This window comes from Zonotrichia leucophrys, chromosome 6 (assembly GCF_028769735.1).
Source record: "Zonotrichia leucophrys gambelii isolate GWCS_2022_RI chromosome 6, RI_Zleu_2.0, whole genome shotgun sequence".
Classification (NCBI taxonomy): domain Eukaryota; kingdom Metazoa; phylum Chordata; class Aves; order Passeriformes; family Passerellidae; genus Zonotrichia; species Zonotrichia leucophrys.
Window position 1 is genome coordinate 12,036,018 of NC_088176.1, and position 25,344 is coordinate 12,061,361.

At 46.4% G+C, this 25,344-nt stretch overlaps 1 protein-coding gene across 7 annotated transcripts in view; it reads left to right on the forward strand.

The window, feature by feature from the left end:
* SH3PXD2A (SH3 and PX domains 2A) overlaps positions 1-25,344 on the forward strand; it is a 241,674-nt gene that overhangs the window by 123,832 nt on the left and 92,498 nt on the right. For 5 of the 7 annotated variants that reach the window (XM_064717417.1, XM_064717415.1, XM_064717418.1 and 2 more), the window contains one exon: positions 25,245-25,273. In XM_064717417.1, coding sequence (XP_064573487.1) covers positions 25,245-25,273 — 29 coding nt within the window. Of the gene's footprint in view, positions 1-24,983; positions 25,086-25,244; positions 25,274-25,344 lie in introns of those variants that run through there. The other 2 variants (XM_064717420.1, XM_064717422.1) reach the window with 2 other exon arrangements.

Consider the following 25,344-nt stretch of genomic DNA (forward strand, 5'->3'; position numbering starts at 1 on the left):
AAAGAGCATCCATCCCTCCATGCCTACAGCTCCTCTGTGATCCTGGAGATCTCCCTGTGCTCTGCTGCAAGGACCTCCCTTAAACTGCAATGAGGGACAGAGAGGCAGGGAGCCACCTCCCCACAGGCTGCCAGCAAAGTCCAGCCCTTGGGGAAGATCCTGCAACAAACTCTTGGTTCTTGCTGCAAGGGCAGAGATGGTGTTTGGCACAGCGAGCAGCCTCCCAGGGGTTGTGTAACATTGCTGGGCAGACACCGCGTGTGATGATGCTGTTGATATCCCTGAGTTACCCTGGGGATACATCAATCCCTAGGCATTTTTTGGAGGTGTGAGGTGGGGCAGTTCATTGCTCAGCTTTGCACCACTGTGCATCCTGCTTCTGCTGCTGCACCTGGTGGGTTCTGCTGCTTTGACCTGGAAGAAGGGTTGAACTTGCCTGTGTAGCATTCACAGAAACAGAGGCATTGCAAAGTGCTGACCTGGGAGCTGAGAAACATTCTGCCTCCTCTCACTCAGCCCAGTGACCCAAATGAGAAAGGATGAAAATGTTAATTTGTTGCTCTTCAGCATGGAGAGGAGTGAGCATCAGGGGATGCAGAGGATCCACTTTGTGGGGAGATGGGCTTGCAGAGGGGCTCCCAAAGTGGAGGGAAGTTATTTTTGCCAGCAGAGTCCTGTGTCAAGCACGGGCAGCTCTGGGGCTCCCACCTCTTCCCGTCTATTGCTGGATGTTGAATCAGCTGTTTGTCCTGCCCAGCACAGTGCCAGGGACAGACTCTCTGGCAGAAGGGTGAGGAAACAGAATGGAATAAATAAAGTATTTATAAAGGGGATGACTTGTTTGTCCACAAACAGCCTGCTGCAGGCCTGTGCTCAGAAGGCAACCAAACCCCCAGAGCTGCTCTGAGGCTTTCCTCTCTCTGTAAGCACATTGCTGCAGGGTCCTGCCACAGGCACTGGGGGCCAACTGGGGAGAGGGTGGCAGAGACAGCCTGCTCCTGTGTCCCTTCTTCCTCTGCACATTCCAGGGCTGCGACCTCCCCAACCTGCCGGGAGAGGGGTGGGAGGTGGGAAATGGGGTGACAGGAACAAACTTCCTGCAGCAGAGCTGAGCTGAGGGATGGTTCTTATCACAGGAGAACAGCCCTGCTGGGGGCAGTTGGAGAGGAGCCCATCCCAGTGTCCTGAGCCCCCCACCCTGCAGCTCACCCCCAGCCCAGGAGCCTCCCTCACCCCGGCACACAGCCCTACAGCCCTGCCTGCAGGTACTCCTGTGTGCCAGAAGGAGCAGGGCTCATGGCTTGGCAGTGCTGAGGAAATGCCATCTAAACCATATCAGAGGGAGCACCAGGCTGCCTGGGAGCGTGGCTGCATGGAGCAGCTCCCACTGCCCAGGCACTGTGTGGGGAAAGCTGGTCCTTGCATGGAGCAGCTCCCACTGCCCAGGCACTGTGTGGGGAAGGCTGACTTGTGCCCACCAGTGAAGTGCCAGGCTGTGTGTGCCACAGAGAGCAGCTTTGTGTCCTGCCTGGGCTCCAGCCACTGCACACCAGCCAGGTTTTGGCTTGTGGCAGCATTTTGGGCAGGACCTGCTCTCCTCCACAAACCAGAGGCCAATATGTAGGGCCAGCCCTTTTCAGATTTTGTCTCAACCCAGTTCAATCCTCATTGATGTGTGCACTGTGAGGTGGAAGGAGATGGGAGAGTAAGCCCAGTGTGTGTCCCTTCGGCCCCTCTGCCTGAGGAGCAGGTTAGATGGGAGCTGGAAAGAAAATTATGCTGGCCTGGAAGTTTCTGCTGAAGGCAGAGCAGTCCTTTCACTCTCCTGTGTCGCTGATCTAGGGATGCATTCCCAAAAGCCTCCTTAGCTCTAAAAGCAGGGCAGGGTGCCACAGGTAAAGCATGTAGGAGCAACCTCAGTGTGAGACTACCAACACCTGGGCAAGGGAGTGCTGTTGCTGCCTGCATGTCACTGCTTACCAGGCCTAAGGAGCAGTGGATTGTCCATAGGTCCGCTGAACCTTGCTGGCTGAAAATGGCTCGTGAATCTAAAGTCTGTAACATTTATTGAACTAACACTCTAACATTGCTTGAAGATAAATGCTGTGATACCTGATTTGACTCATCTGCTGCTCTTGTCCCCCCCCCCCACTCTTAATGAACACCTTGTCTCTTCTGTTGCCTTTTTTTATTGTCCCCTCAATCCAACAGTTGTTCTGGTCAGTGGTGACATCACTCCTTGGTGTCCCAGCAGATCCAGCAGCGGGGGCCTCACATGGGCCCAGGTCAGCAGCCTGAGGTGTGGGTGGGCTGACATGTTCTGCAGGAGCAGGGTGGGGAGAGAGATCCTGTGACTGCCACTGCAGGGAGGACTCATGAGCAGAGCAGCATGAAGATCACGTCAGTAAAAGCTGTGTTCAAGGAGACCAGGTGTCAGGGGATGAATTGGACCCTTTATGTCAGCAGAAGGACTCACCAGTAGTGAGGAAAAGCTTCCTATCCCAACCTTGCACAAGCTCTTCCTGTGTGTCCTGTCCTTCATTCTTGCAGACTACACTGAGACTGCTGTGACATTGGGTTGGTGTCTAGTGCGTCCCTCCCATTGCTGGCATCTGTTTTACAAAGAGCTTCACCTGGGAGAGGCCACTGACATCTCTCACCAGCAATAGCTGGTACAACAAACCCAGCAGGGCAGGCAGGGTTTTACCTGCCCAGTGTCCTTCCCTTCCCAGCAAGCCAGGAGAGGGGCTTCCTCAGCTGGAGGGCAGCCAGGGACATCAACAGGCACATCTATCCCCTGTCCACAAAATGCTCTGTGTTCAACATTGCCCCAGAGGGCAGGGATTTCTGGCAGGTTTTCACACAAAACTTAGCCAAAAGCCCTTTTTGTGTCAAGAGCTGTTTGATGCAGGAAATAATATTTTGCTCTCATGTGCATGTGTATGTATGTGATGTGTACAGTCCTTCTACCACAGCCATGATTCACTATCCCTATGTCTGATGATAACTTACAATTTTTAAGGTTTGCATTTGGTGTTTTTTGCAGAACTCTGCAACCCTCTTGCAAAACCGTATTTGTTGCACAGCTTGTAGCATGCAGTATAAACAGCTCCACTTGATGGCAAGGGTTGGAATTGGGAAGGGTCTGAGTCACGGGCTCCACAGGCAGCTACTGCCACATCGTGGGGAGATGGTGCTTTACATGCATTTATTCTGCAGCAAAAACCACTAGCTGAGCTGGGAAAAAATGCATTTGGTTTGCTTGGATTTTGGATGTGGTGGTGTGTGTGTTCTGCTTTCTCCAGGGACGTGTTCTGCCTCACCCCTTGCCATGCTCACCTGTGAAGCTGACTCTCTCTTGGCTCCCATGCCCCAGAGAGCAGAAATTCCTCTGGACAGCAGTGGGAAAGCTGTGACATATTGCTATGAACAGATATGAAATAGCTTTTCCACCTGGCTTCTTATTAGGTGTTACAGCCCTATCTTTTTCCATCAGTCGTATGATAGTGATCTTTTGGTATTTAATACCATTACATCTAAGACTTGATGAGGGAATGGGAAAGAAGCAGACCTGCAGTCTTGGATATCAATACTAACAACTACAGAACCACACCTGGATCAGACATTTGTAAGCATATGGAAGAGATTGAAGATTATCTAATTGTCTCCTTAATACTTGGTACTAGACTGAATCATCTCTGCAGGCCTGGGAAGCTGTGCAGATCACCAGGCTCTCCTTGCTCCTGCTCCACTAAGCTAAAGAGCCAACTTGGAAAGGAAAACCTTTCTCATCCCCAGCTTTGGCTGTGCCAGGACGCTCGGCACAGCTTCAGTGTGGAAGGTGTCACTGGCTTGCTCGTGTTTTTGGCTGTGAAAGTCAGTGACAGCTCTTCTGGCCAGATTTCCTGTGTGATCCTGTTAGGGGAGTTGTCAGCACCTAATCTGGGTGTTTGTTTCCAAATAGTATTGCCAGGGCATTGCATGTGCAGCCTGACACACTGCACATTAATCTAGGTTTTGGCCTCCTTGCTTGACCCAGGAAGGATTAAACCCCACCCCACATCTGCTGCAGCTCCCTTGGACTGCTGCCTCATCACACTGATGCTCCTTAGCAAAGCTCAGGGCTTTGCACAGCTTCCCAAACACAGCTCTTCCCTAGATGGCAGGGGCTGCCTCTGCTTCTCCTGTGCCTCCCATCCATCCATCCATCCATCCATCCATCCATCCATCCATCCATCCATCCATCCATCCATCCATCCATCCATCACACTGGTACCTGCAGACACATGCAGTCCTTGCAGGAATTTGTCAGCCAGGCTGAACTGTTCCCTGCCAGGCCCTGCTCCTGCCTTGCAGTAAGACCATTTTCCATGTTGCTCCATTTAACCTGAAGCAGGGAGCAGGTTGGAACACAAAACTTTTGAAAAATGATGGAACAAGGGCAAATTTCCAATCAAAGCTCTCCAAATGCTGCTCTGAAGGAAAATTACTCTTCATTTGCAGGTGGAATGGAAGACTCTGCAAGGGCAGGAGCTGTGCAGAGATTTAAACAATAGAGTAAAGGAAAGAATGACTATGACTAGGGGAGTGGGAAAGGGGCCTGGGACCTCACTAACCTGATTTAATCAAGCAACTTCTGATGTTGAACAATTGCAACAAATAATCTGACCCAGAGTTGGGCAATTTGTAAGCCGCAGAGTTAAGAACTGTTTATAAAATGGTCTTAAGAGGAAAATATATTTGTAATTATGAGCTGAAAAACTATGAACTGAAAAATTACAAACTGAGCAGCAGCACTCTTGGTTTTAGAGCCATGTCCAGCTGCTGGGGTCTCTGCCCTTCCTATGTCCTCCCACCACCCAGCAGCACCCAGAGCAGTTCCCAGCTGAGCTCTTGGGGCAGCAGCTTACCTTGGCCACAGGATGTCTCCTCACAGGAGAGGCTGCACCTGAGCAAAGCCTCCTTACTCTGCACTCACTACAGGTGAGCCAGTGCCCTAGAAAGGGAGGGAAAAGTGGGAACACCCCCCAGCAGGGGAGATGTGACCCAGCCTGCGGAGCTGTGGGCTGACAAGGCTCTGATGTGAGCTGGCTGCTTGTGGCCCCCCAGCTCTGGGAAGAGAAATTTCCTCAAAGCTTCTGAGAAGAGGCACCAGTCTCAGTCCACTGACTTGAATTGATGAAATTTGTACCAAGTGGTGTGTCCTTACCACAGAGCATTCCTGGCTGTGGCAGTGCCAGCTTCAAATGGGATGTCCCTGGGCTAATTGTTGCTGGATTTGGACAAGTGAGGTTTTTTCTTTTCTGGGAAACTGACTGGTTTTGTGCCCATGGTGTTTGTAGAGTGCTGACAAATCCCTCTCATTCTCAATACTGCCTATCTGCTGAAGGTGGTGTTCCTTGGAGATGTGCTTTTCCCCTTTCAAGGCTTTTGATGTGCTTTCCCGTGTTAGAAAATTCAAGAAGGCAGCATGTGAAGCTGGCTGGGGCCACTGAGTGTTGCTGGGGGCGGCAGCTTTGATCCTTGGCAGGAGCTTTGCCATAAACTTGATCATGCATTTTTCATCCCTTGCTCTGTGTGTGTGTGTGCTGTGCAGGGGGTGCAGGCACTGATCCTGAAGCTGCTCAGTACAGGGCTGAGACTCACTTGCAGTTCAGTTCATCGCTGATGCAAATCCTTCCCATCCCCAGGGTAACTCCGCCACGAGTTACCCTACATGAAATTTGACCCTGACATCTGATAGCTAGGGAGCTGCTCCTGTCTTTAATCTCTCTGACAGTGCCTAGTCAGGGCTTTTTGAAGAATTTTGTTGGTCTTTTCTATCACTTAAGCATTAGTTTTCTTTATCTGGAGTTTTGTACTGCTATCTGACCCATTTACTTGGAAGCCTCCAAGGAGAGCTTGAGTTGAAAGAGAGCTGGGTTTGTGATCCAAGTATGAGTCTTTCTCTGTTAATTGTATTAGCATTCATAATTGCATGCACATTTCTACACTGTCAGGATTGCCACATCCTTTTAAAATATGGATGAGACATCAAAAGGGCTATGACTGCTTGGAGATTAGCAAGAAATTAAACTGCCTGATACCTCAAAAAAAATGATGTGAGCTGTTTTGTCCCCATTATATTAAAAGTGACGTAGGAAAAATAAGTCAGGATTAGGCTTTCAAAGCCCATTAGCTGGCACAATGTAATTAGCAGGAAGAGGCTGTTTGATGCAGGTTTGAGGTGCCCTGTGCCTGCTGTTGCTGTTGGGTGGGCAGGGTCTCTGCCTAGTGGGAGCCTTGTTGGATAGGGCTATGTGTGACAGGACTCATGGGATGAATGGGAGATAAGGATGGAGAAGTCCTGAATTCACATCCTCTCTTTGATGCAGATTTGCTTGAAGGGAGCTTCTTGGTCTCTCTGTTAGTGGCTTAGGCTCTATTTTAGCTCTCAAGGCAACCCCCAGCAGAGGTCACTTGTGGCTTGATGGGTAACGCAGTGATTCTGCTCTCTCTTCCTGAAGTCCTGCTGGGAAATGTCACCGAGCCTGTCCTTTGGAAATCCATATTTTACAAACATGCAATACATGAGCATATGTACAGGCATGTGCCATCCCAGATCGTTGCCAGCTGCATGTGTCTGTACACATTTGTATTTTCAGGTGTCAACAGTTTTGCCGTGTCATCATCAAGCATATTGAGACAAATACATTTCACCTGAAGACCTTTTGGAAGGCAGATGGCTTTTGCTGTTATGGAGCCCTGCATGTCCAGGGATATTGGAGAAAGGTTGTCAGGGCAAGGGAAACAAAGGTGTACAGCAATACAAACCTCTTGGTTCCCAGACTGCTTCCCACCCATGAACCCAAGGTGCCTTGTGCATGGTGATGGATTGTGTCTCACAGAGGTGGCAGCAGTGACTTCTCAGTCCCAGCTGGGAAGAGTTTCTCCTCATCCCTGCCCAGCCACAGCCCAGCACCTCTCACACCGGCGCTGTCGCTTTTATTCTTTATCAGTGTAAATCCTGACAGCGCTGGTCTCATTTCACGGGCGGTGCCTGCCCAGATGCTCCAGAAGGGATTGGTGGAGCCTGGTCTCGGCGGAGGGAGCAGCGTCCCGGCGGCTGCGGGCGCGGCCGGCAGATGGAGCGCGGCTCCTTCCCCGCACGCTGCCCGGTGGGAGCGCAGCAGCGATAACGGAGTGTTTGTTATGGAAACACGCCACTTTCGGCTGATTTACAGGCAGCTTTGTGCAGCTCCTGATCGCCCCGTATTTTTGTTTTTAGTCCGTTACTCATCTTGATCCGTGGTTGGTACATGTCTGAGCAGGGCTGCAAGAGGCGCTGGCGGGGACGCGGTGGGGCCAAAGCACGGGGGATGGAAAGCAGCTGTCAGGCAGCATTTCTTGCAGGGGTTTGAGGAGTACCAGCAGGCTGTGTCAGCCCGGCAGGCACTGCTCCTCAGTGCCTGACTCTACAGTCAGACTCTCCTGTAGTTCCTTCAAGGCCTGTGGTTTAGCGGCTGCACAGATGTCTGCAGTGCGCTTAGAGCAAAGTGAAATAACACTGGTTCCTTCCATCCTCTGCTGCCTCACCCTGAGAAATTAGCAGCCTCTTTTGGGAGCTACTAGTCAATATTCCAGATCCAAACACCTCCGGACTTTCAGCAAAGTTTGAAACAAGTTCAGGAGCTGAGTTTCAAGTCCACTTTCCCTGTGCCAAAATCCGCAGAGCTGAATACCTGGGAATTCTGGAGGTGGGTTAAGTCACGGACCAAATACACTCTGAGCTTTTCATTGTCTACTTCTAATGCATCAGCTCTCCCAAAATAATATGTCTAGCATGGTTCATACCACAATCACTACTGTAATCACCACTGAAACCTGCGTAGGTTAGAAATCCATATGTGGTTCTGCGTCTGGGTGAATTTGGCAGACATAAAGCAGTCCCCAAAAGGCAATTTCTTCCTATCAAATCATGTGCCAATTTTACACAGTTTTGATTTATGCTTTTTAAGGTTACTGAGCTCTTTGCTGAAAGAGTTGAAGGCCATCTGCACTGGCAGTGAACGAGCCTCCTCAGGATAAAGGCTGGCTTCCAGAGGACAGAGTAGCTGGGAGCTTGTATCTGTTACACGTGAGGCTTCTCTGCCTGTCTTGTGGTCCCCTGCACCTCCTTAGCTAAAGTGCTTCCTGTTACAGAAGAGTATATGTGGCAGGTTTTGTGCATTGTAGTTTTAAGGGAGGTAGAGGTGCTACACTTCTCCCTGCTCCTTTACCTGCTATTCCAACCAAGGGTAGAGAAGAAATGTGCCTGGAGGGTATACAGCTCCCCTGTTTCTCTAATTAAACTTTGTTTGGGGTGGTTGCTTTTTCTAAGTCTTTTTGAATTTTTCCCTGAAAAGGGAAATTAATTAGGCCAGTTGGAAGTATATGAGGGCCATTTTGCACGGGGAAAAACAGAGCAGGTGAGCAGTTGTTGGAATTACTTGGACAGTAGACAAGAGCATGGAATAAGAGACCGACAAGAGGGTAGTTAATTTAGTTAGAAAGACTGGCTGAGCACAGCAGTCTGGAAAACAGATCATCTTTCTGAAAGGCACAAAGAAGAAAAATAATGGCCCCAGATTCATCCCTTGTGTAAATCTTTTGAAGTTGGTGACTTACACCAGGATGATTTAACCCCATTAATTTTAATGGGTCACTGCAGTGTCCCAAGAGTTGTTTTTTGCTGTGCTCTGTTCTGAGGCAGAGATAAAGCAGAGCCTTGGCGTCTAGGCTTCAACCCAAGCTTGGTGTCCCCATGGGGCCGGCTTGGGCCTCTCCACATTGTGACTGACTCCAGTTGGAGAGGGAAAAGGATGCAGGAGATGATGATGTGTCTGAGCCTTTGTCCCGTGACAGCTGGGTGCTGCCAGGACTTTGTTGTGAGCCATGACATGCCTGGAAAATGATATCTGGTCTGAAAAGCAAGGACAGGCAGGCTAGGAGGGCTCCCTGGAGTCAGCACCTACCCTCACCCCACTCTGGGTCTGCTGATCCAAAGTGATAACAACACATTAACCAGAGACAAGGAGCTGTGGAGCAGTGGGGCAAAAAAGGAGCCTGAAATTGAGCATAAATGGGCACCAGATGAGTCCTGTTGGGACTCAGTGGGCAGAGAGCAAAGGTCAGTGCTCTTGACACGTGACAGGGACTCAGGGCTATGCCTGTGGACAGGGATATAGCACATTTACCACATATCATTCAAAGCAAGCTGGTCATAGCAGGAGTTGGCCACACATAGTTACAAAGCCTGTGTATCACAGCAGGGAAAATTTAATGTAAAATTTAATCCCCCCAGGAGGGGGGATGCATCTTTGTCACCAGTTGTCAAACAGCTGAAAACGTGGTGTCAGACAGAGCTGTATTGCTGGGGCAGAAATAGTGACCAAGCCCCAGTCTCATCAGGCAGTAGCATGTCATGGGCTGTGCTCTGCCCCTGCTCCCTGGGGACCTCAGGGTCCTTCCTCCTTGTGCCCCAGCTCTGTTTTCTGCCTGCCTCTCCTTGTGTGCCTTGCTCCTGGGGCCTGACTCGCTGTCCTTCATTTGACAAATGATTCAAGTTATTCTGAAGTATTGACCAGACAAGAGGAAATGAGCCAGGAGGAGCAGATGGAGCAAAATGAAATGAAGTGAAAAATCTGAATGCAAATGTTCTGTGTGATACTGAGGGGGGGAAAGCTGCCTTTGGTGAAGTTTGGGTGTGAAGTCATCCCTAAGCAGCCTGGGTTTGTCAAGGCTTCAGCTGCTCCTCAGCATCATGCAGAAGGAAGGGAAGATGAGCATCACTGTGTCTCTGGGCATTTATCTCTTGACAGACTTAACATGTCTGAGTGCACAATGAGTCCAGGGGGAGAGTCAGACATGGGCCCCAGGAGGGAAGGATGTAACATATGCTGAAATAAAAGTTTCTCAGTAAACTTTGTTGCTTAACTTTTTCCAGTACTGCCATTTAATCTCATTGGTCTGTAGTCTTCTCCCAGTCACATGCTGCAAGGCAAACTCTGTTAAATCCCTCCATAGCTAGAGCAGATCAGAAGATCCATCTGGACTGGCAAGCTGGTCTGTAAAATGCTTTATAAAGCTTCTATCAGCAATAGTGTGGCCAGCAGGACCGGGCTGTGATCATCCCCCTGTGCTGGGCTCTTAAATGTTATGTCCAGTTTTGGGCCTCTTACTACAAGAAAGACATTTCAGGGTACTGAGTTGAATCCAGGGAAGGATAATGGAGCTGTTTAAAAGACAGGTAGATGTGGTGCTTATGGACATGGACATATAAATATCAGAAGTTGTAAGCATGTGAGCTTTGGAAGGACCACGTTTGCTGGTACCCAGCATATCTCAGTGTAATATTTAAATGTGAATGTACCCAGTACATGTCTTTCTATATTTGGTGAGAGAAGTTTCAGATGTAAAGGGTGAAACTCAGTTTTTGCCCAAGATATAGTCACAATTCACCCCAGGTGCTGGGACAAGTGCTGCTGCTGCTCTGTAGTACCCCAGGAGGAGGAATTTCAACCATGCCCATCCACAGACAGATGAGAGAGTCCCAGCAGAGCCTCATTTCTGTGTCAGGTTATTTTAAGTAACAGCAGCAATTCCCTTCACATCACACAGGGCTGCCTGCATGGTCCTTGTGCAGCCTCTTCAAGGGTAGCACAGGCTGGCAGCATGAGGGAGTCTGAGTGCCACAGCATTCTCTGAGAAATGAATCCTTTTCCTTAGCAAAGGAAATGATTGAAAAGCTCAGGTGCTGCTGAAATCCTGCCTGCATGTCCTGATCCATGGAGCAGCATCACCAGCCCAAGTCTGCACTGCAGTGATTCAGCACAGATTGGTACTACACACACTTCTGATCCCCTGCAGTTGCATCCTCAGAGCACAATCTGGCTTATTTCTACAGAATATGTAGCAAAAAAAGTTAAATATAGGGGAAGTCTGAAAATTATTTTTTTTTATTAAATGAAAGAATATAAGAAAAGTATTTGTTACTGCTCAACATTAAATGTGAACAGACCCCAGCAGGTGTGAAGGGATGTGATACAGGCTTGGAAGCCCTGGAGCAAGCCAAGGGAAGGCCTGTGAGAAGAAAAGAAAAATGCAAAATGGTGATGAGATGCAAATTTCTCTGTGACTGTGTTTAAGTGCAGGATCGGGGGCTGTCCAGCTGTCTATTGGCTGTTTTCAGCCAAAGGACAACAGAAGGCAATGGGTGATCTCATCCTGCCCCTCTAAAATTGACAAATCTCCTCCACAGTTGCTTAAGATCCATTTTTCTAAGGTTATTCTTTGCCAGCTATTTGGCAAAGCCTGATGTGGGCTGAACATTTTCTTCTCTCTCACTGCTGCCTCATATGGAGGAAGAAGCTCAGGTGGTTGAGGTGGCCATGGCTGGGAGTTGGCACAGCCCAGATGTATTTCAGAGATCTGAAAGTGTCAGCAGAAAAACCTTCAGTGTGAGGGCAGCTTTTGGGATGGTGGTGTCGATGTATGGCTTGTGGGGATGAAAGCCCAGGAGAAACTCAAACAGAGCTGTCTGTGAAATGCTGGGTCCTGCAGGTATGGTGTGGTTTTATCTGACCTGTGAACATCTCTGATAAGGCATCAGATCATTAGTCTTGTGCTTGTTATTGTACCATTTGCTGGAATAAAACACCAGCATTTTTAAATCACTGCTATCAAAGCATATCATAAATTGTAAGCAGTTTCTTTTCCTTTGAGTATATCCCTCTGCCAAATAATTCAGTGCTCATATCTTCCAAATTTGGCGTGGCATTACTTGTGAAGAGCTGTGTGTCAGAGCATAAAATAATGATTTTTTGGAAAAGTTGAGCTATAAAAAAAACTGTGTTTCCTAAAAAATTAATAGAAAAGGACCCCTGCCTCTTAAAACAGTTCTGCTTCCAGCCTCTGATAATAACAGTGTGTTCCACTCCTGAAGTGCTAAAAGTCTGCTTTCTGCAAAGTAGAATTTTAAAGACTGTTGCTCAAAAGTGTGTGTGTGTATATATATATCTATATATATATACACACATGGTACAGATATACTGTGGAGTTACTCCTACCCACAACCTGATTTTCTTGCTTCTAAGAGCTGTGACACACTTTCAAGAGGAGCAATGTATTTTTAAACTCACACTGTGGGATAGGATGAAGGTCAGCACAACTGAGTCTGCGCCTTTGAGAGATGGAGAAGTTAAAGCCCAGCCTCCACTTTTTGTGACTTTCAGCTTTCCTCATGTGAAATGCTGTGGCTCTTGTCCCTCCTTCAGGGGAGAGAGATCCACTGGAGCTCCTGGGTGCTCAGCTGTGAAGATAACACGGCCATGGTTGCATTAGCAGCTGGATGCTCTTGAATTCTTTCATGTGGGATCTGTTCCCCACCTTAACTGCAGTTTTCCTTCTGAAATGTTCCTGACTTTAAGCTTTGAATAGAAGTGCACCTGGAGACACGTTTGGAGCTCTGTTGTCATCGTTGCAGTTCTTTTTCAAGTACTTTCTGGAAATGGACTTTCTTTGGAGCTGGTGGTGAGGCACAGCCACAGTTGTGGTGTGCATGGTGTGTCCCATCTGTGTGTGTTCTCTGCCCTGTGCCCACAGGTTGGCTCCTCTCACAGCCCCCCTTGCTCACCCTTTGGAGACTCTCAAGGCAGCCAAAGGAGGGATGAGGGGCAGGGTGTTATGTTTGCATTTTGGGCTGTTTCACTGCTGATTAGAGCAGTTCAAGGACCTGTTGGGCATGATATGACCTGCAGGCTCTGGGGCAGGGGAGGCAGAGAGGTAGGCAAAAAATCTCTTCCTTCTCATCACCACCCCAGATTTGCTTTGGTGCACGTAGAGCTCTAAGATTTTCTTAACACTGTTTAAAAAAATATTTATTCTTGTGAAAAACTTTTCCCTTTTCTGTGTCTTACTGAGAAAAGAATCTTGGTAGTGTTACCACAATAATTAAATTAAGCAACTTACTCCCTTCAACCAAACCTTGCATTTTAGTGTAAAATGAAAATACATAAATAACCAGCAGAGGGGATGTGGCTGGCCTCTAATCTGCATGGAATTCTGTCTTTCAAGCTCTTGTTTCCTTCTGTACATTGATTTAGAAGGAAAAGCTTTTATCTAATCATGAGGCAGGTCTCTGCAGAGCTCCCCAGGCACTGCTAATGGAAGAGATGCACAGCAGAGCTTGAAGGCTTGAAGCTGAATTTTTGGTGCTGCACATGCTGTTGCTGCGTAGGTCAGAGCTGGGTTTTGTGGGCTCAGGGTGTTCATGCAGTGATCAGAGCCATTTTGCATCAGAGTGAGGTGTGTGCTGTCAGCAGGGAGGGAGGCAATCAGCTGCCCAGGAGACAACAGGTCGAGGCCAGAAGTGGCAAGGCAGGGATGGGTGGGAAGCTGGTGCTGCAGAGGGGGCAGAGGCAAAGCAGAAGGTTCCAGGAATTGGCTTCATCCCAGAGGATGACTGGGGCAGAAATTGTTAATAAGTGGGTTATTGGCAGTAGGACACTGTTTCATGCTCTGATTCCTAATCCCCACAGCTGCCTCTCATGGCTGGTGTGCCTAGACTCCAGTTTTGAATCTCACAGTATTTTACTGTAATGAGAGATTATTCAAAATAGCACTGAATTCAGACTTGGAACTGGACACCACAGGGTGAACTTCAGACTACAGAAACCTCTCAGGAGCTCAGGGATGCTCCTGTGATCCTGTGGTGGATGCTACTGCCAGGCACAGCATGGCCTGCCCTGGTGGGAAAGGCAGGGTTCCTGCTGATGGTTTGGTTTATTATTGTGCAGCTTCTGGCATTTCAGGTAACAAAGGGAGAAAACAGTGGACAAAAGCTGATTGCAGGGCATGGCATTAGCAGAACCTCATTGATATTCCAAGCCTGGGATACTACTGAGCAAGGGAGATCAACAACAGAAAATGAGGGGGTGTAATGCCTGACAATGAGTGGCATTTTCCCTTCGCCCACATGTGATATCTATATATCAGATAACATGAACAGTTGAAGCAGAAATAAGCTGACAATGGCCATTTAGCTCTGAAAAATAGAGATCCTTCATGTTTCAGGCCAGAAAACTCCCTGAATCATCATTTATTTTGAAGGAACAAATTATTTATCCTTTAGCTGAATTTAAAGGTCTGATCCTATAACCAGCTGAATGGATGGAAGTAATTACATTCATTCATTATGCCTCTTCACTTTTATGAACACAGAACATGGAAAAATATTGGAAATGCCACACGCACTCATTGGAGATGTACGAGGTGAATTAAAAGTTAATGTCTGGATGGAGAATTGGACAGGAATTGCATAAAAAGAACAAGGAGAAACTGTTTCCTTCATGAGCACATCTGAAAAACATCCAAATTTGTATCTGAATTGAACAGCAAAATTTTTGTCTATTCAGACATTACATTGTTTCATGTTGTGTGCAATCTGAATGTGTTGTAAATGCATATAAAAAGATATTTTCTTCTGTTTTCCAGAGGTATTTATTATTTAATGATGGTCACCATAGAAAGTCAGTTGACATGATTTGAGGTGTTTTGAGGCAAGTATGCAAGCATATAGTTGAGGGTAACATGATTTTTAAAATTTGCCGTTTTAATTGAGTAAGGCTCAAAAGAAAGTGTTAGGATGGATCCGTACATGTAATAGCAAAACCACGTTCTGCTTCTGAAAATTTAATTTTAAGTTCAGTATTATAATCTATCAAATACCAGTCCAGCAAAATTCACTGGAAGTTTTGATAATTTTGGGTATAGGGCTGTAAAACTTGGGGTGTATCTGTTTATCTTCAGTTTCAGGAATCTTCTAGTATGGATATCTGCAGTATATCCAGGGTGAAATAGCTGTTTTCTTTGTTTCCTTCCTAAAATTAACTGAGCATTGAGACTGAAACCGTCTCTTACACCATCTTGAAGTACATGGCTTTTTTTATTTATTATTTCATACCCTGTTACAAAAAAAAAAGAACATCTCCATTCACTCCTGGAGTGCTCAAAAAATCCTTTTGCAGTGGGTCTGATACTTCCCAGGGTGCAATACTCTGGAAACTTTGTGATGCTTCTTTGCAACTATCATATAATTGTAAAAAAGAAAAAATTGGAAAAAAAAATTGGAAAAAAAAACTCCAAAAAGAGTTGGACCTACTATCAGAATTGGATATTTGAAAGGGGTTTGGTCACCTTGGAAAGTAACCTTAGTATTTGAAAGGTTTTATCTTTGGGAAGGTGCCTCTATTTTTCTCCCAAAATTGGTGCCTGTCAGTGATAATTTGGAATAATTTAATGAAATTCAACAGTTATATTGGGCAAGACAAATTCAGGACTTCTTTTTTCTTTTATGTTTTAATGTTAGAATCACAGAGGATGTTTTAAGACTGTCTGATCCTGGTAGGTAATCAGGGAAGACAAGTCTGCTTTTAGTAGTTGCCAATCCAGCAAAATTTACTAGCTATGTTTTGGAGTTTTACAGTGTCTGAAAAAAGCTCCATTCAAAGGATAGTGATTAGAGAAATTTCCTAGAGTTCATGAACTTGCAGTAGATCTTACATGCCATGATTTATGTCTCTTGACTAGTAAATTAAAGAACCCAATGACTTGAAAGATATTTCAATGTGCTGCTTTGTAGAAACAGGCAGAAAACAATTCCAAGTAATATAAAATTGGTGTCTTATAGAGAACTACACTGCTTAGTATGCTGAAAAGACATTTGATGTTGCAAGACAGTGAACTGAGGACATGCTGCTGAGACACATTTGGGAAGGAGCCCTGCTTTAATCTCCCTGCCCTGACTGAAGGAAATGTAGAGAGGAAAGGAAAGACTGCAGTCACCAGATGAAGCTGGAGTTCATACTGTGGGCTTGATCTTGCCTTCCCACATGCATCATAAGTTTTTGCCTCTCTTGGAAAAAATATTTACCATTCTTAGGGCCATATGTGCAACAGATGATTTTAAAAATTCAGGGGAGATCTCCCACTAAAAAAGGATGTAAAACTAGGTAGGGCAATAGGGTATTTAGCAGTGCAAAGTAAGTACAGATGCAACAGCCATCTGCTGTCTGTGCTCACTGCAGTCCTAATCTTTCAGGTCCAACTGCCCTTGGACATGTAGCAGGAGCAGCAAGAAAAGTCCAAGCGTCATGTTGCTAAAAAGGCAGTTGAGTATACAGAAGTACAACACACCAGAAACATAGCCAGAAAAAAACTACAAAATTGTCCAATACCAAGCATCTGGCACACTCTCTTTTGCACTGGGAGCCCAGAGGTCCAGCAGAGCTGGGGCCATGTCTGGAAATGCCTGTACATAAATTCTTACTTTGCCAAGTTGGAGACTTTAGAATGTCAAAAATGCCAGTGACAGCTTGGGATTTCCCTGTGTGAGCCTGCAGCATGAGAGCTGCTGCCAGCACTTGCACCAGGCACTGGGATGGGCTGTGGGGAATCCCAGGGAGAGATGAGGAGCCCAGCACACACAGGGGGGTGGCTGTGAGGCAAAGGAGAGTGCTCAGAGGAGGCTGTGAGTGGGTATCCTCATGCCTTGGGCAGTCAGAAGGAAAAGGGCAGACAGGAAATTCTTCTGCTTTGTCTCCCTGTGAAAGGGTCCTGGTCCTGTGGGTGTTCCAAGGGCTCGATGTCACCAGCCTTGTTCATCATGGGGAGCTGTGTTCACAGGTGGGATGTGGTGTCTGAGGGGAATTGCATGTCTCAAGGGCTTTCTCTCAAGAGCAGGAGGGGAGAGCAGGAGGAGGCACCCCAAAGCACTGTTGTTTGGGTCACTTCTCCTTTCTCAGGTCTCTCTGCCCAAGATGAGGAGTGAGAAGAAGTGGGAATGTCTTTGCTCAGCAGCCCCTAAGCAAAGCAGCAGCAGCTGCAGCACTTACACCACTGGCCACAGGCACTCTGCAATGGCTCCTGCTGGCATCTGTCCCCTGGGGTGAAGAGACCTGCTCTAACCTGTGCCCAGGACTTGCTGGATGCCTCTGGCAGGTCAGGTCAAGCCATCAAAATTTTGGGTTGCTTTGCACCCCTGGCTGGCCATATGAGCTTGCTCAGTCACCCCTTCCACATTCCTCACCTCTGAATGTGTGATAAGGTGCTCACTCCTATTGAACACACACCTAATTTTATAAGATACTCATCAATATTTTTCATATGCCCTCTATTAAAAATTGCATGCTTGTTTCCTTGAATATCTGCTGGAAAAAGTTTAGGTAAACAGCTTAGACAAGAGAATCTCAGTACCCTTTACAAAAAAAATATCCTATAGGTTGCCTCTTTAAGTCGTGGATGCACATGTGGGAGAATTGGGGATGATGATGTATTCACTCAGATTGCTGGTTTCCGCTGCATTGAAGTCAGAGACATTGAAGGCACTACAGCATTTATAACTGATTTCCTGAACAGTGTAGTAAATAGAGATGAGAGCCCTTTTCTTGTAACTCACATGTGCAACAGAAATCACTTAGCTAACATAAATCAGGACTAAATTGCTTTTAAAGGCTCACAAAACATTTCTGAAAGAGACAGGATGAGGAAACCATTTGCCACAGTAGAGTATGTCCCCATGATGAGTCCTATTAAAGCTTGATCAAAGAGCCTTATTGGCTTTTCATTAGAGCCTGGTTATGTACAGTTGAAATTCAGCTGTGATTTCAACAGAATAGGCACAGAAATATGCACAGGAGGTAAATTTAAGCAGGACTCTAGACCATCAAAGTATGTGATTAAGGACAATTTAATGTGCTGAGTAATGCAGTGTGATTTGGATGTAATTTATCCTAATCCAGTCTGATCTTTTACAGGAGAATATATTATAAGGCCACAATTAGGTGAGACCTGGGCCCCATCTGGCCTCCTGTCTCCTACAGTGGCTTACAGCCAATACAAGAAACAAAGCAAATACAGAGTGAACTTCCCTTGTGTATCCTCTCTGTTTCTGGCATTCAGCCTCTATGGGACTCTTCGGGTCAAAACATCCAGAGCATGGAGTACAATAGCCACCATTTATCCTTGCTTCATGAATTTATCTCATTGCTTTTTGAACCCGTGCCTGGTTTTGGTGATTACAAAGTCTAACGGCAGTGAGTACCATGATTCAGCTGTGTTACATGCAGAAGCTCTTCTCTTACTTTGATTTAAACTGCTCTGCTCCAGTTGTTCTTCCTGGGGCAGTAACTCCGGGGCAAAAGCCTTTTTGGACAAGCTGTGTCTGGAGCGGGAGTTGACTCTTGGTAGTCTGTCACTTGGGAGTTTTCTCCTCTTCCTTCCCTCTCTCCATTTCCAAGGCCTTTCTGGGATGGGCATTTTGGGGGTGACATTGTCAGTTCCATGCATGCTGTGCTGGGGGTGATGGCATCCTGCCTGTCAGGAGCAGGCACAGCCTGGCTGGCCAGGGGTGATGCCTCCTTTGGGCAGGTCACCCACAGGGACAGGGAGGTGGGGGAGGCAGTGGCCAGGCACTGCACACACAGCTCTGGGCAGAGTTCGTGTGACACAGCAGAAGATGTCCCCAGAGAGGGACAGCAGTGGGGACTCTTTGGGCTGCAGTTTAGAAACCCAAATGGACAATGTGCTTGCTAAGCAGAGATTGGACCCACATCTACAGAAACGAGAATTTGAGGCACCCACCCTCAAATCAGGGAGGGCTCAAGAAAATGAAGTAAAGATTCAAAGCCTGTGCAGACTTCTTAAGCTCTTAATCAGATTCATATGATGTATATGCAAGCTCATTAGCCCAACCAGTTTATAAGGTACATTTGAATTTATTACTCTGATACTCAATACTTAATTTGTAACTGTGATTAGATGCATCTTTTAAACATGTTGTATCTGCATGTAGCTGTTTGTAATAAAATTCCCAAGTGAAGGGCATAAGTGGAAAACCTGCACATGAGAATGATTAATTTTTATTAACTTGTTTTTATCACTCAGCATTTATGCTGTAAAGGCTATAATAAAGTGACACATGCTTGGTCATTGTAAGACAGAGATAAATTTGGCCTCCCCACAAGGGACAAGCAGGGTCAGTTTAGAGGAGGCAAAGAACACATCCACCAAGAGTTCTTGCTAAGGTAAATAGGTTTTTCTGTCCTGTGGAGAGATTTGCCATCTGTAAGAATAAACAAGGTAAACCAGAAACAGATGAGGATGTGACTCTTAGGCAAGACCTTGTTTTTATACTTCTTTCCAGGAAAAACTTGCTATAAACATTTGTGTTGTCTTTTTCAAGGCTGCTTGCAGTAGAGGATCACATGGCCTTAGCTCATTGCTCCAGTGCTCTGCAGCCCCAGCCTGTGGTGAGCCATCTCTCCCTGGTGCCAGAGAGGCTGGGCTTTGCTGTCAGAGCGCCCTGCCCTGTACCTCACAGCCTGGTGAAATGCTGAATGTGCGTTTTCAAAGCTCTGCCTTCCTCCAGGAGAATAATTTCATCATAAAAATATAATTGTAAAAATGCGAGAGGCTAATTCTGCATTTCTTTAGCCTGAGCCAAATACTAAAGTTGCTCTCTGGAGCCAAGCAATCAACTTCACTGCTGAGGAATCCTGGGACAAAAATCTGTGGCATTTCTTACTCATTTAGGGAAAGGGTTGGGTGCCTCAAACCATCTCTTGTCCTTCTAACACCCATTCTACATAAAGAAAGAAGTGGCTGCTGCTCTCAAGCACGGTGTGTCCGTGTGAGGCTGAGATGGCCATGGGGATGTCACTTGTCCTGGAGCTGTCTGCATCCCCTGCACTTTGGACTTGGTGGGGGGCTAATCTCCAGGATAAGTGCAGAACAGAGGATGCTGCCTTTCCTTGTCCTGCATCTTTGCCTCATGATAGAAATCCATGGATTCAGGTATAGGGAGCATTGCTGGAGAGGAGACAGTGTCCATCTCCTTCCAACCTTGGCTTTTTCATGCAAGCTAAGGTTACTGGTATAGGGGAGATCTCTTTTGCCCTTAATAAGTTTTCCAGTGTTGTGCTTAGAGTTTCACAGGGAAAACTTTGGTTGAATTTTAAGTTGCTGGGTTCAAGCAAGCTGTCAGAAGTCACTAAAGCACTAAATCAGGATCTCCAGTTGGGTCCTGGTGAGCCAACTGGGCCACCTTTGTTATGGAGTGCAGAGAAAGTCACTGCAGCCTAAGCAGAAGTACAGAGTACGTTTAGTTGGGCTGTTTGCTCTGCAGACACGCTGTGAAGACAACAGGAAGGTGACAGGAAGGCAAAATCCTCTCTTTTGTTTTGTCCCTGTTCTCTTAAGGATGTGATTGCACAGTGGTTTACCCCTCTTAGCAGCAGCAGAGGCCATGTCCAGCCAGTGAGAAATGCCTGGGGTGGAAGTCAGATTCTCCTCTTGCCCCACAAGTCCCTCTTGCTCGCGGCAAGGAATTCTGGAGTCTTGGGACCACCACAATGGGGCCCTTTCTCACAGGGCTGGAAAGCTGGAGCTCTGCTCAGAAAGGACAGATTCATGGTGGAGAGGGCTCTACAATGCAACGATTTATGTCAGGAAATGAACAGAATGCTTTCTAAAAAAATATGAAGAAGAAGAAGGAAGAAAGCCTTCATCTGTTTCTTTGGCTCAGGAAAGAGATCAGCTGTGGTTTCATGATAGCAGAGCATGGAATGCTGTAGGGGTAAAATGTATAGCTGTGTGCATCCATCTGTTTGAGTTTCTATTTCCAATGCATAACACACAGAGTTAATTTTGCTTTATTACATGTCATATGGGTCTCAGAGCTCACTGGGAATGGAGATGCCTTCATGCACATGATTCAGCTTCTGCACTCTGAGTACCACGAGTATGAATTACAACCCTGCACTCTCCATATAGCTCCTGTGTGTTTGGATAATATTAAGGTGTTAGGTGCTCATTCAACCATAGTCCTTGGTGACAGGCAGGTACCAGTTCTCAGTCACACTTGGTTTTGTGCCTTGTCTCAAATAGAAAATGACAGTCTGGCTGTTGATGAAAATAAGGAGTGTTTCAAGATACAAATATATTCTCAAGGCTCGAGTTCCTGTGCACATAAAGAGTAGTAGCAAAGTATTTTTGTATTGGTTTACTATAAAAATAGTGTCACAGAGTCTGATAGCAGTGCTAAGAAAAACAGTTTGTGAAAAAGCCGTCTTCATTACTGACTGCAAACTTAAGTGTTGGGAAGGAGAGAGTGGACTTCCTTGTAAAAATATTTCTGTGCTTTTAATCTGCCTGGCAAATCATTGGTGACTAAATGATAATCTGAGTTGTTTGCTTGAAATGTCATATATCTTCACCACAGTCTGCCCACCCCACTAGAGACTTTTAGGAATTAAGGAGCCTGGGAACAGAAATTACTACAATGTACTTAAACATGAATTAGCAAAAGCCAACAAATACAGAGTAATTCCAATTTATGTATTCAAACACTCTCGAGGATACAGGCTGACCTGCATTACTCAGGCTTTGTCACTGTTTCATCTCCTTTGGACAGAGAACACTGAGAAAGAGACAGGAAGATGATTTACTCTCCTTTTAGCTTCTGTCCTGTCTGCTGCAGTGTCTGCTGTGCAGCTCCCCCAGCCATGGGTCTGACAGCTCCTCATGTTGTGCAGGCACTGTTTTCCCTCATAGCTGAAACTCATGGCTGTCTGAAATCTTTGCTAAATGAGTTGAAGCCAAGCCTTGCTTTACTGACAGGCAGAGGCCCCAGGCTAAAGTGTGACGTATCTGGGTAAGGAGGATTCCCAGAGAGTGAACTTTCTGGGTCTGCTGTCCCACAGCAAGGGGAGAAGCTTTCAAAAGAGCCTTTGCACCATGGATCCCACAGGGATGAGGTGTCCTGACTGAACCCATCACCTCCAAGGGAAGCTGGTCCTGCAGGAGGCTTTGCAGACTTGCCAGGTCTCCAGAGGCGATGCAGGAGAAACCCTCTGGGACGGATGTAAATCAAAGTGAATTAGAAAACAGATAGGCACAGCTGTCACCAATGCACCTAGTCACCTCCAGTCCTCTCCACTTGGAACATTTGTTAGTCTCTATTGAACAAATGTCAGGATACTCCTCACTTTTTAAACAACTTTCTGATTGTGCCACTGTTTGTATCTGTATGTATTTAGATAGATCAAACCACATGTGCACACACATCAATGTTTATTGACTCTCACTAAATGCAGCAGCAAAGTCAGTCCTTAAAGATGTGCCATAAAACTTTTCCATAACATTGTTAATACAACCTTCATATTTAAATGAGATTGCAAGTGACATATTAATTCAACATAAGATCTTTTTATGATTCAGAAATTTCCAGACTCTAGATAGCTTAATGTGCTAACAAGGCTTTATAGCAATGTCCATGGTCCTCCTTTCACATTCATTGCTAGATTTCAAATCAGTAATGTCATCCTGGGCTAATGCTGATGAGAAAAAGGAGATCCAGCTTCCCTCTCCTTTGTCACTGAAGGAGAGTATCCAGCTTGTGTGACGTGCTTGGCACCAGCTGTGTTTTAATACCATTAGCAGCAGGAAATATTTTCCCTGCCAGTAATGAGGCTCAGCATGAGCTAAAGGTGGTGCCCCACAGGAAGACTTTAAACAAAATTGCTAGATTCTAATTCAGAAAAGGCTAGAAATATGCTATTTTTGAGATAGGTGTTTGTTCAGTATGGAGTGATCCTGGATGATGAAGAGACCTGCCAGAGCTACTTTTAGTTCCTCCTGCTGCTTTCATTGTTATTCTTGTAGCTGTGGCTGGCAGTGGAGTTAGGATGGTGGTGTCTGTTCTCATATAGAAATGGAAGAAGAATGGAAATACATGTGTGTATAAAGATTAAAAGATAAAAGGAGCAAGAGCTGAAAAGAAAGTGAGCTTCCCTGCATAGCTACAGATATTGCATTGATTGTACCTTTCCATGGAAGGGTTTTTCTTCTGTAAGATCACATTTTTTGTCTGATCTAAGGGTTAACAGTGTGCCAGGTGCAGTCTGGGTTGCAGGAGATCAGAGTTTCTACTTGGAAATTGTTACAGTTAAGAGAAACCATTAAATAATTTCCTCTATTGGTTTGGAGACATAAACCAATACTTCAGCCTCACATTAATGCTTCATTGAAAACAGTGAGGCTGAGAAGAATGACCCTTATATATTATCACTTGGGAGAGGGAAGATACATCAATGAGTCATATGCAGGATAGTAAGACATTAAAAAAATTAAACATGGAGCCAGGCAGGGCTCCTTTCTGCTGCTATTGCAAAACAGGAACACAGGCTTTCTTCTTTAGCAGAAAAGGGTTGAAGAATATAAACACAAAGAGCACTTTACACAGCCAGAAAGATTATTTGCTATATCTTCTTTGCTTTCTATTTTTTTTTCTGTCCTTGCTGGGAGGAACAAGTTTTGGATTTCAGAGTTTCACTGTGGAGATGAAGATTTTATTTCAAGCTTCATTTTATATGATACTGCTTTACTCTGACTTTATGAGTGAAATGTGCGTGTACAAAAAAGTAACAAGACAGGGAGATACAGGGTACCTGGGTTTTTTTCTGGAACTCCAAAATCAGAACCCAAATAAAGCTGACTTTAAAACATACATAAAGATTAAATGGAAGGAGGACAACTGGCCCCATAGGTTGTTTGGCTTTTCTTTATTTTTCACTAAGCCCTGTGAATTGGGTGGTGGTAGTGATGCAAATAACTATTTTATAATTATATTATTAATTCATTTCTTCTAATTAACAATCAATCAATCAATCATTACCTCATTTCTAATCATGTGAATTGAGTTCTGCATGCCAGGAGAGCTGTATTGACAGCTCTACATAGCTCCAGACTGGCATGGGAGCCAAGCTGGGGTAGAGAACTACATTTTGGGGATTGTGCCATCCCTGGCTTGGTCTGAGGGATCTCTGTTTCAGGCACCATATAGAGGCATTTTATTTGCATATGATATCACTTCTGTAGAAGAAGCAACTTATTCATGAGCAGTAGCATCATCACATCAAATACAGCTGCAGATATGGCTGAGAAAATGACAATTTAATTGAAGTAGAAATGACACTGGGAAATTAAGAGAGGGCACAAAAAATTCCCAATTATTACTCACTGGAAGCAAATCCTAGACATGTCTCCTAGTCATGGGGGGATGTGCGCAAAATGGGGATGCACACAAAATTCTGGGAGAAACAGAGTTTACAGGTAGACATAACTCTGCCCTCAAGACAGCGTTGGGGGCTCTTCAGCTGAGCCCCCAAACTCTCCTTAAATAAACAGTTTGGGATAATCCGTCTCTGATCCCCTGGAGGATGGAGCAAGGGACAAAACCCCACTTCTGACAGCCCAGCCCCCCCAGAATGCAGAGGCTGCTGCCTGCCCCTCCGGTGGGATTCCTGCGAGGAGAGCCGGCCATGGGTGGTTGTGCCAGGTGGGCACTGTGCGGGCACAGCGGCGCTGCCTCTGCCCGGGCTGCCCGTGCCAGGCTGGGGCTCACCGGCTCCGGAGGGCACCCCGGGGAAGCACAGCCATCAGCCAAGTATGTCTGTCCTCAGTTTTGCTTATCCCAATCAGTTCTTGAAGCTCCTTCTGTAATTTCTTCCCTTCCCATAGCAGCTGTCTGGGGTTTCAGCTGTTGTGCGTGAGTGGAGGTGCCAGCACCCTTTAAATCACTATGGAAAAGTAAGGGTGCGTGTTCTATGCGGGGAGAAAGAAGAAAAGACAAAGTTTGGTTTGTTTAGGTTTGTTTGGGTTTTTTTCCCCTCTTGTGCTTTCCAAGTGCTTGTCAGAGATAACTAGGAGAGCACTGGAGGTTATTCACAAATTAATTAGCCCGGGACTGCCAGCCGCGCCAGCTCAGCCCGGAGCCGCCGCATCCCTGCAGCAAACAGCTCCCACCCCCGCTCCTCTCCGGGGGCGCGCTAAGGGTTAATCCAGTAGCTGTGCATTTAACAGCGCAATTTAAAGGGGAAAGAATGACACCCCTCTCCCCTGCCTCGCCGGCGGTGGATGGTTCGCTCTGCCCGGCTGATCACATGCTCCGAGCCCCCGGTGCTGCCGCAGCCCCGCCGGTGCTGCCCGGGGGCCGGTGCTGCCCTTGCCCGGTGCTGCCCGTGCCCCGCCGCCCTCACCTCCGCTCCCAGGGAGGGAGAGAGGGCGCAGCACCAGCCCTGGAGCGTATGGGTGGAAATTTGGGAGGCACCCGTTCTCCCAGCACCGTTCCCAGCTCTAACCATGTCTATTTGTTGTTGTCTTTTTTTCAGGGACTATGGATCTTCAAAGAGGAAATCAGGTAAGACACCCGGCTTCTTTTATGTGCTGCATGATTCTAGAGGTGTCCTTAGCCCCCTGCTTTTCCCCTTC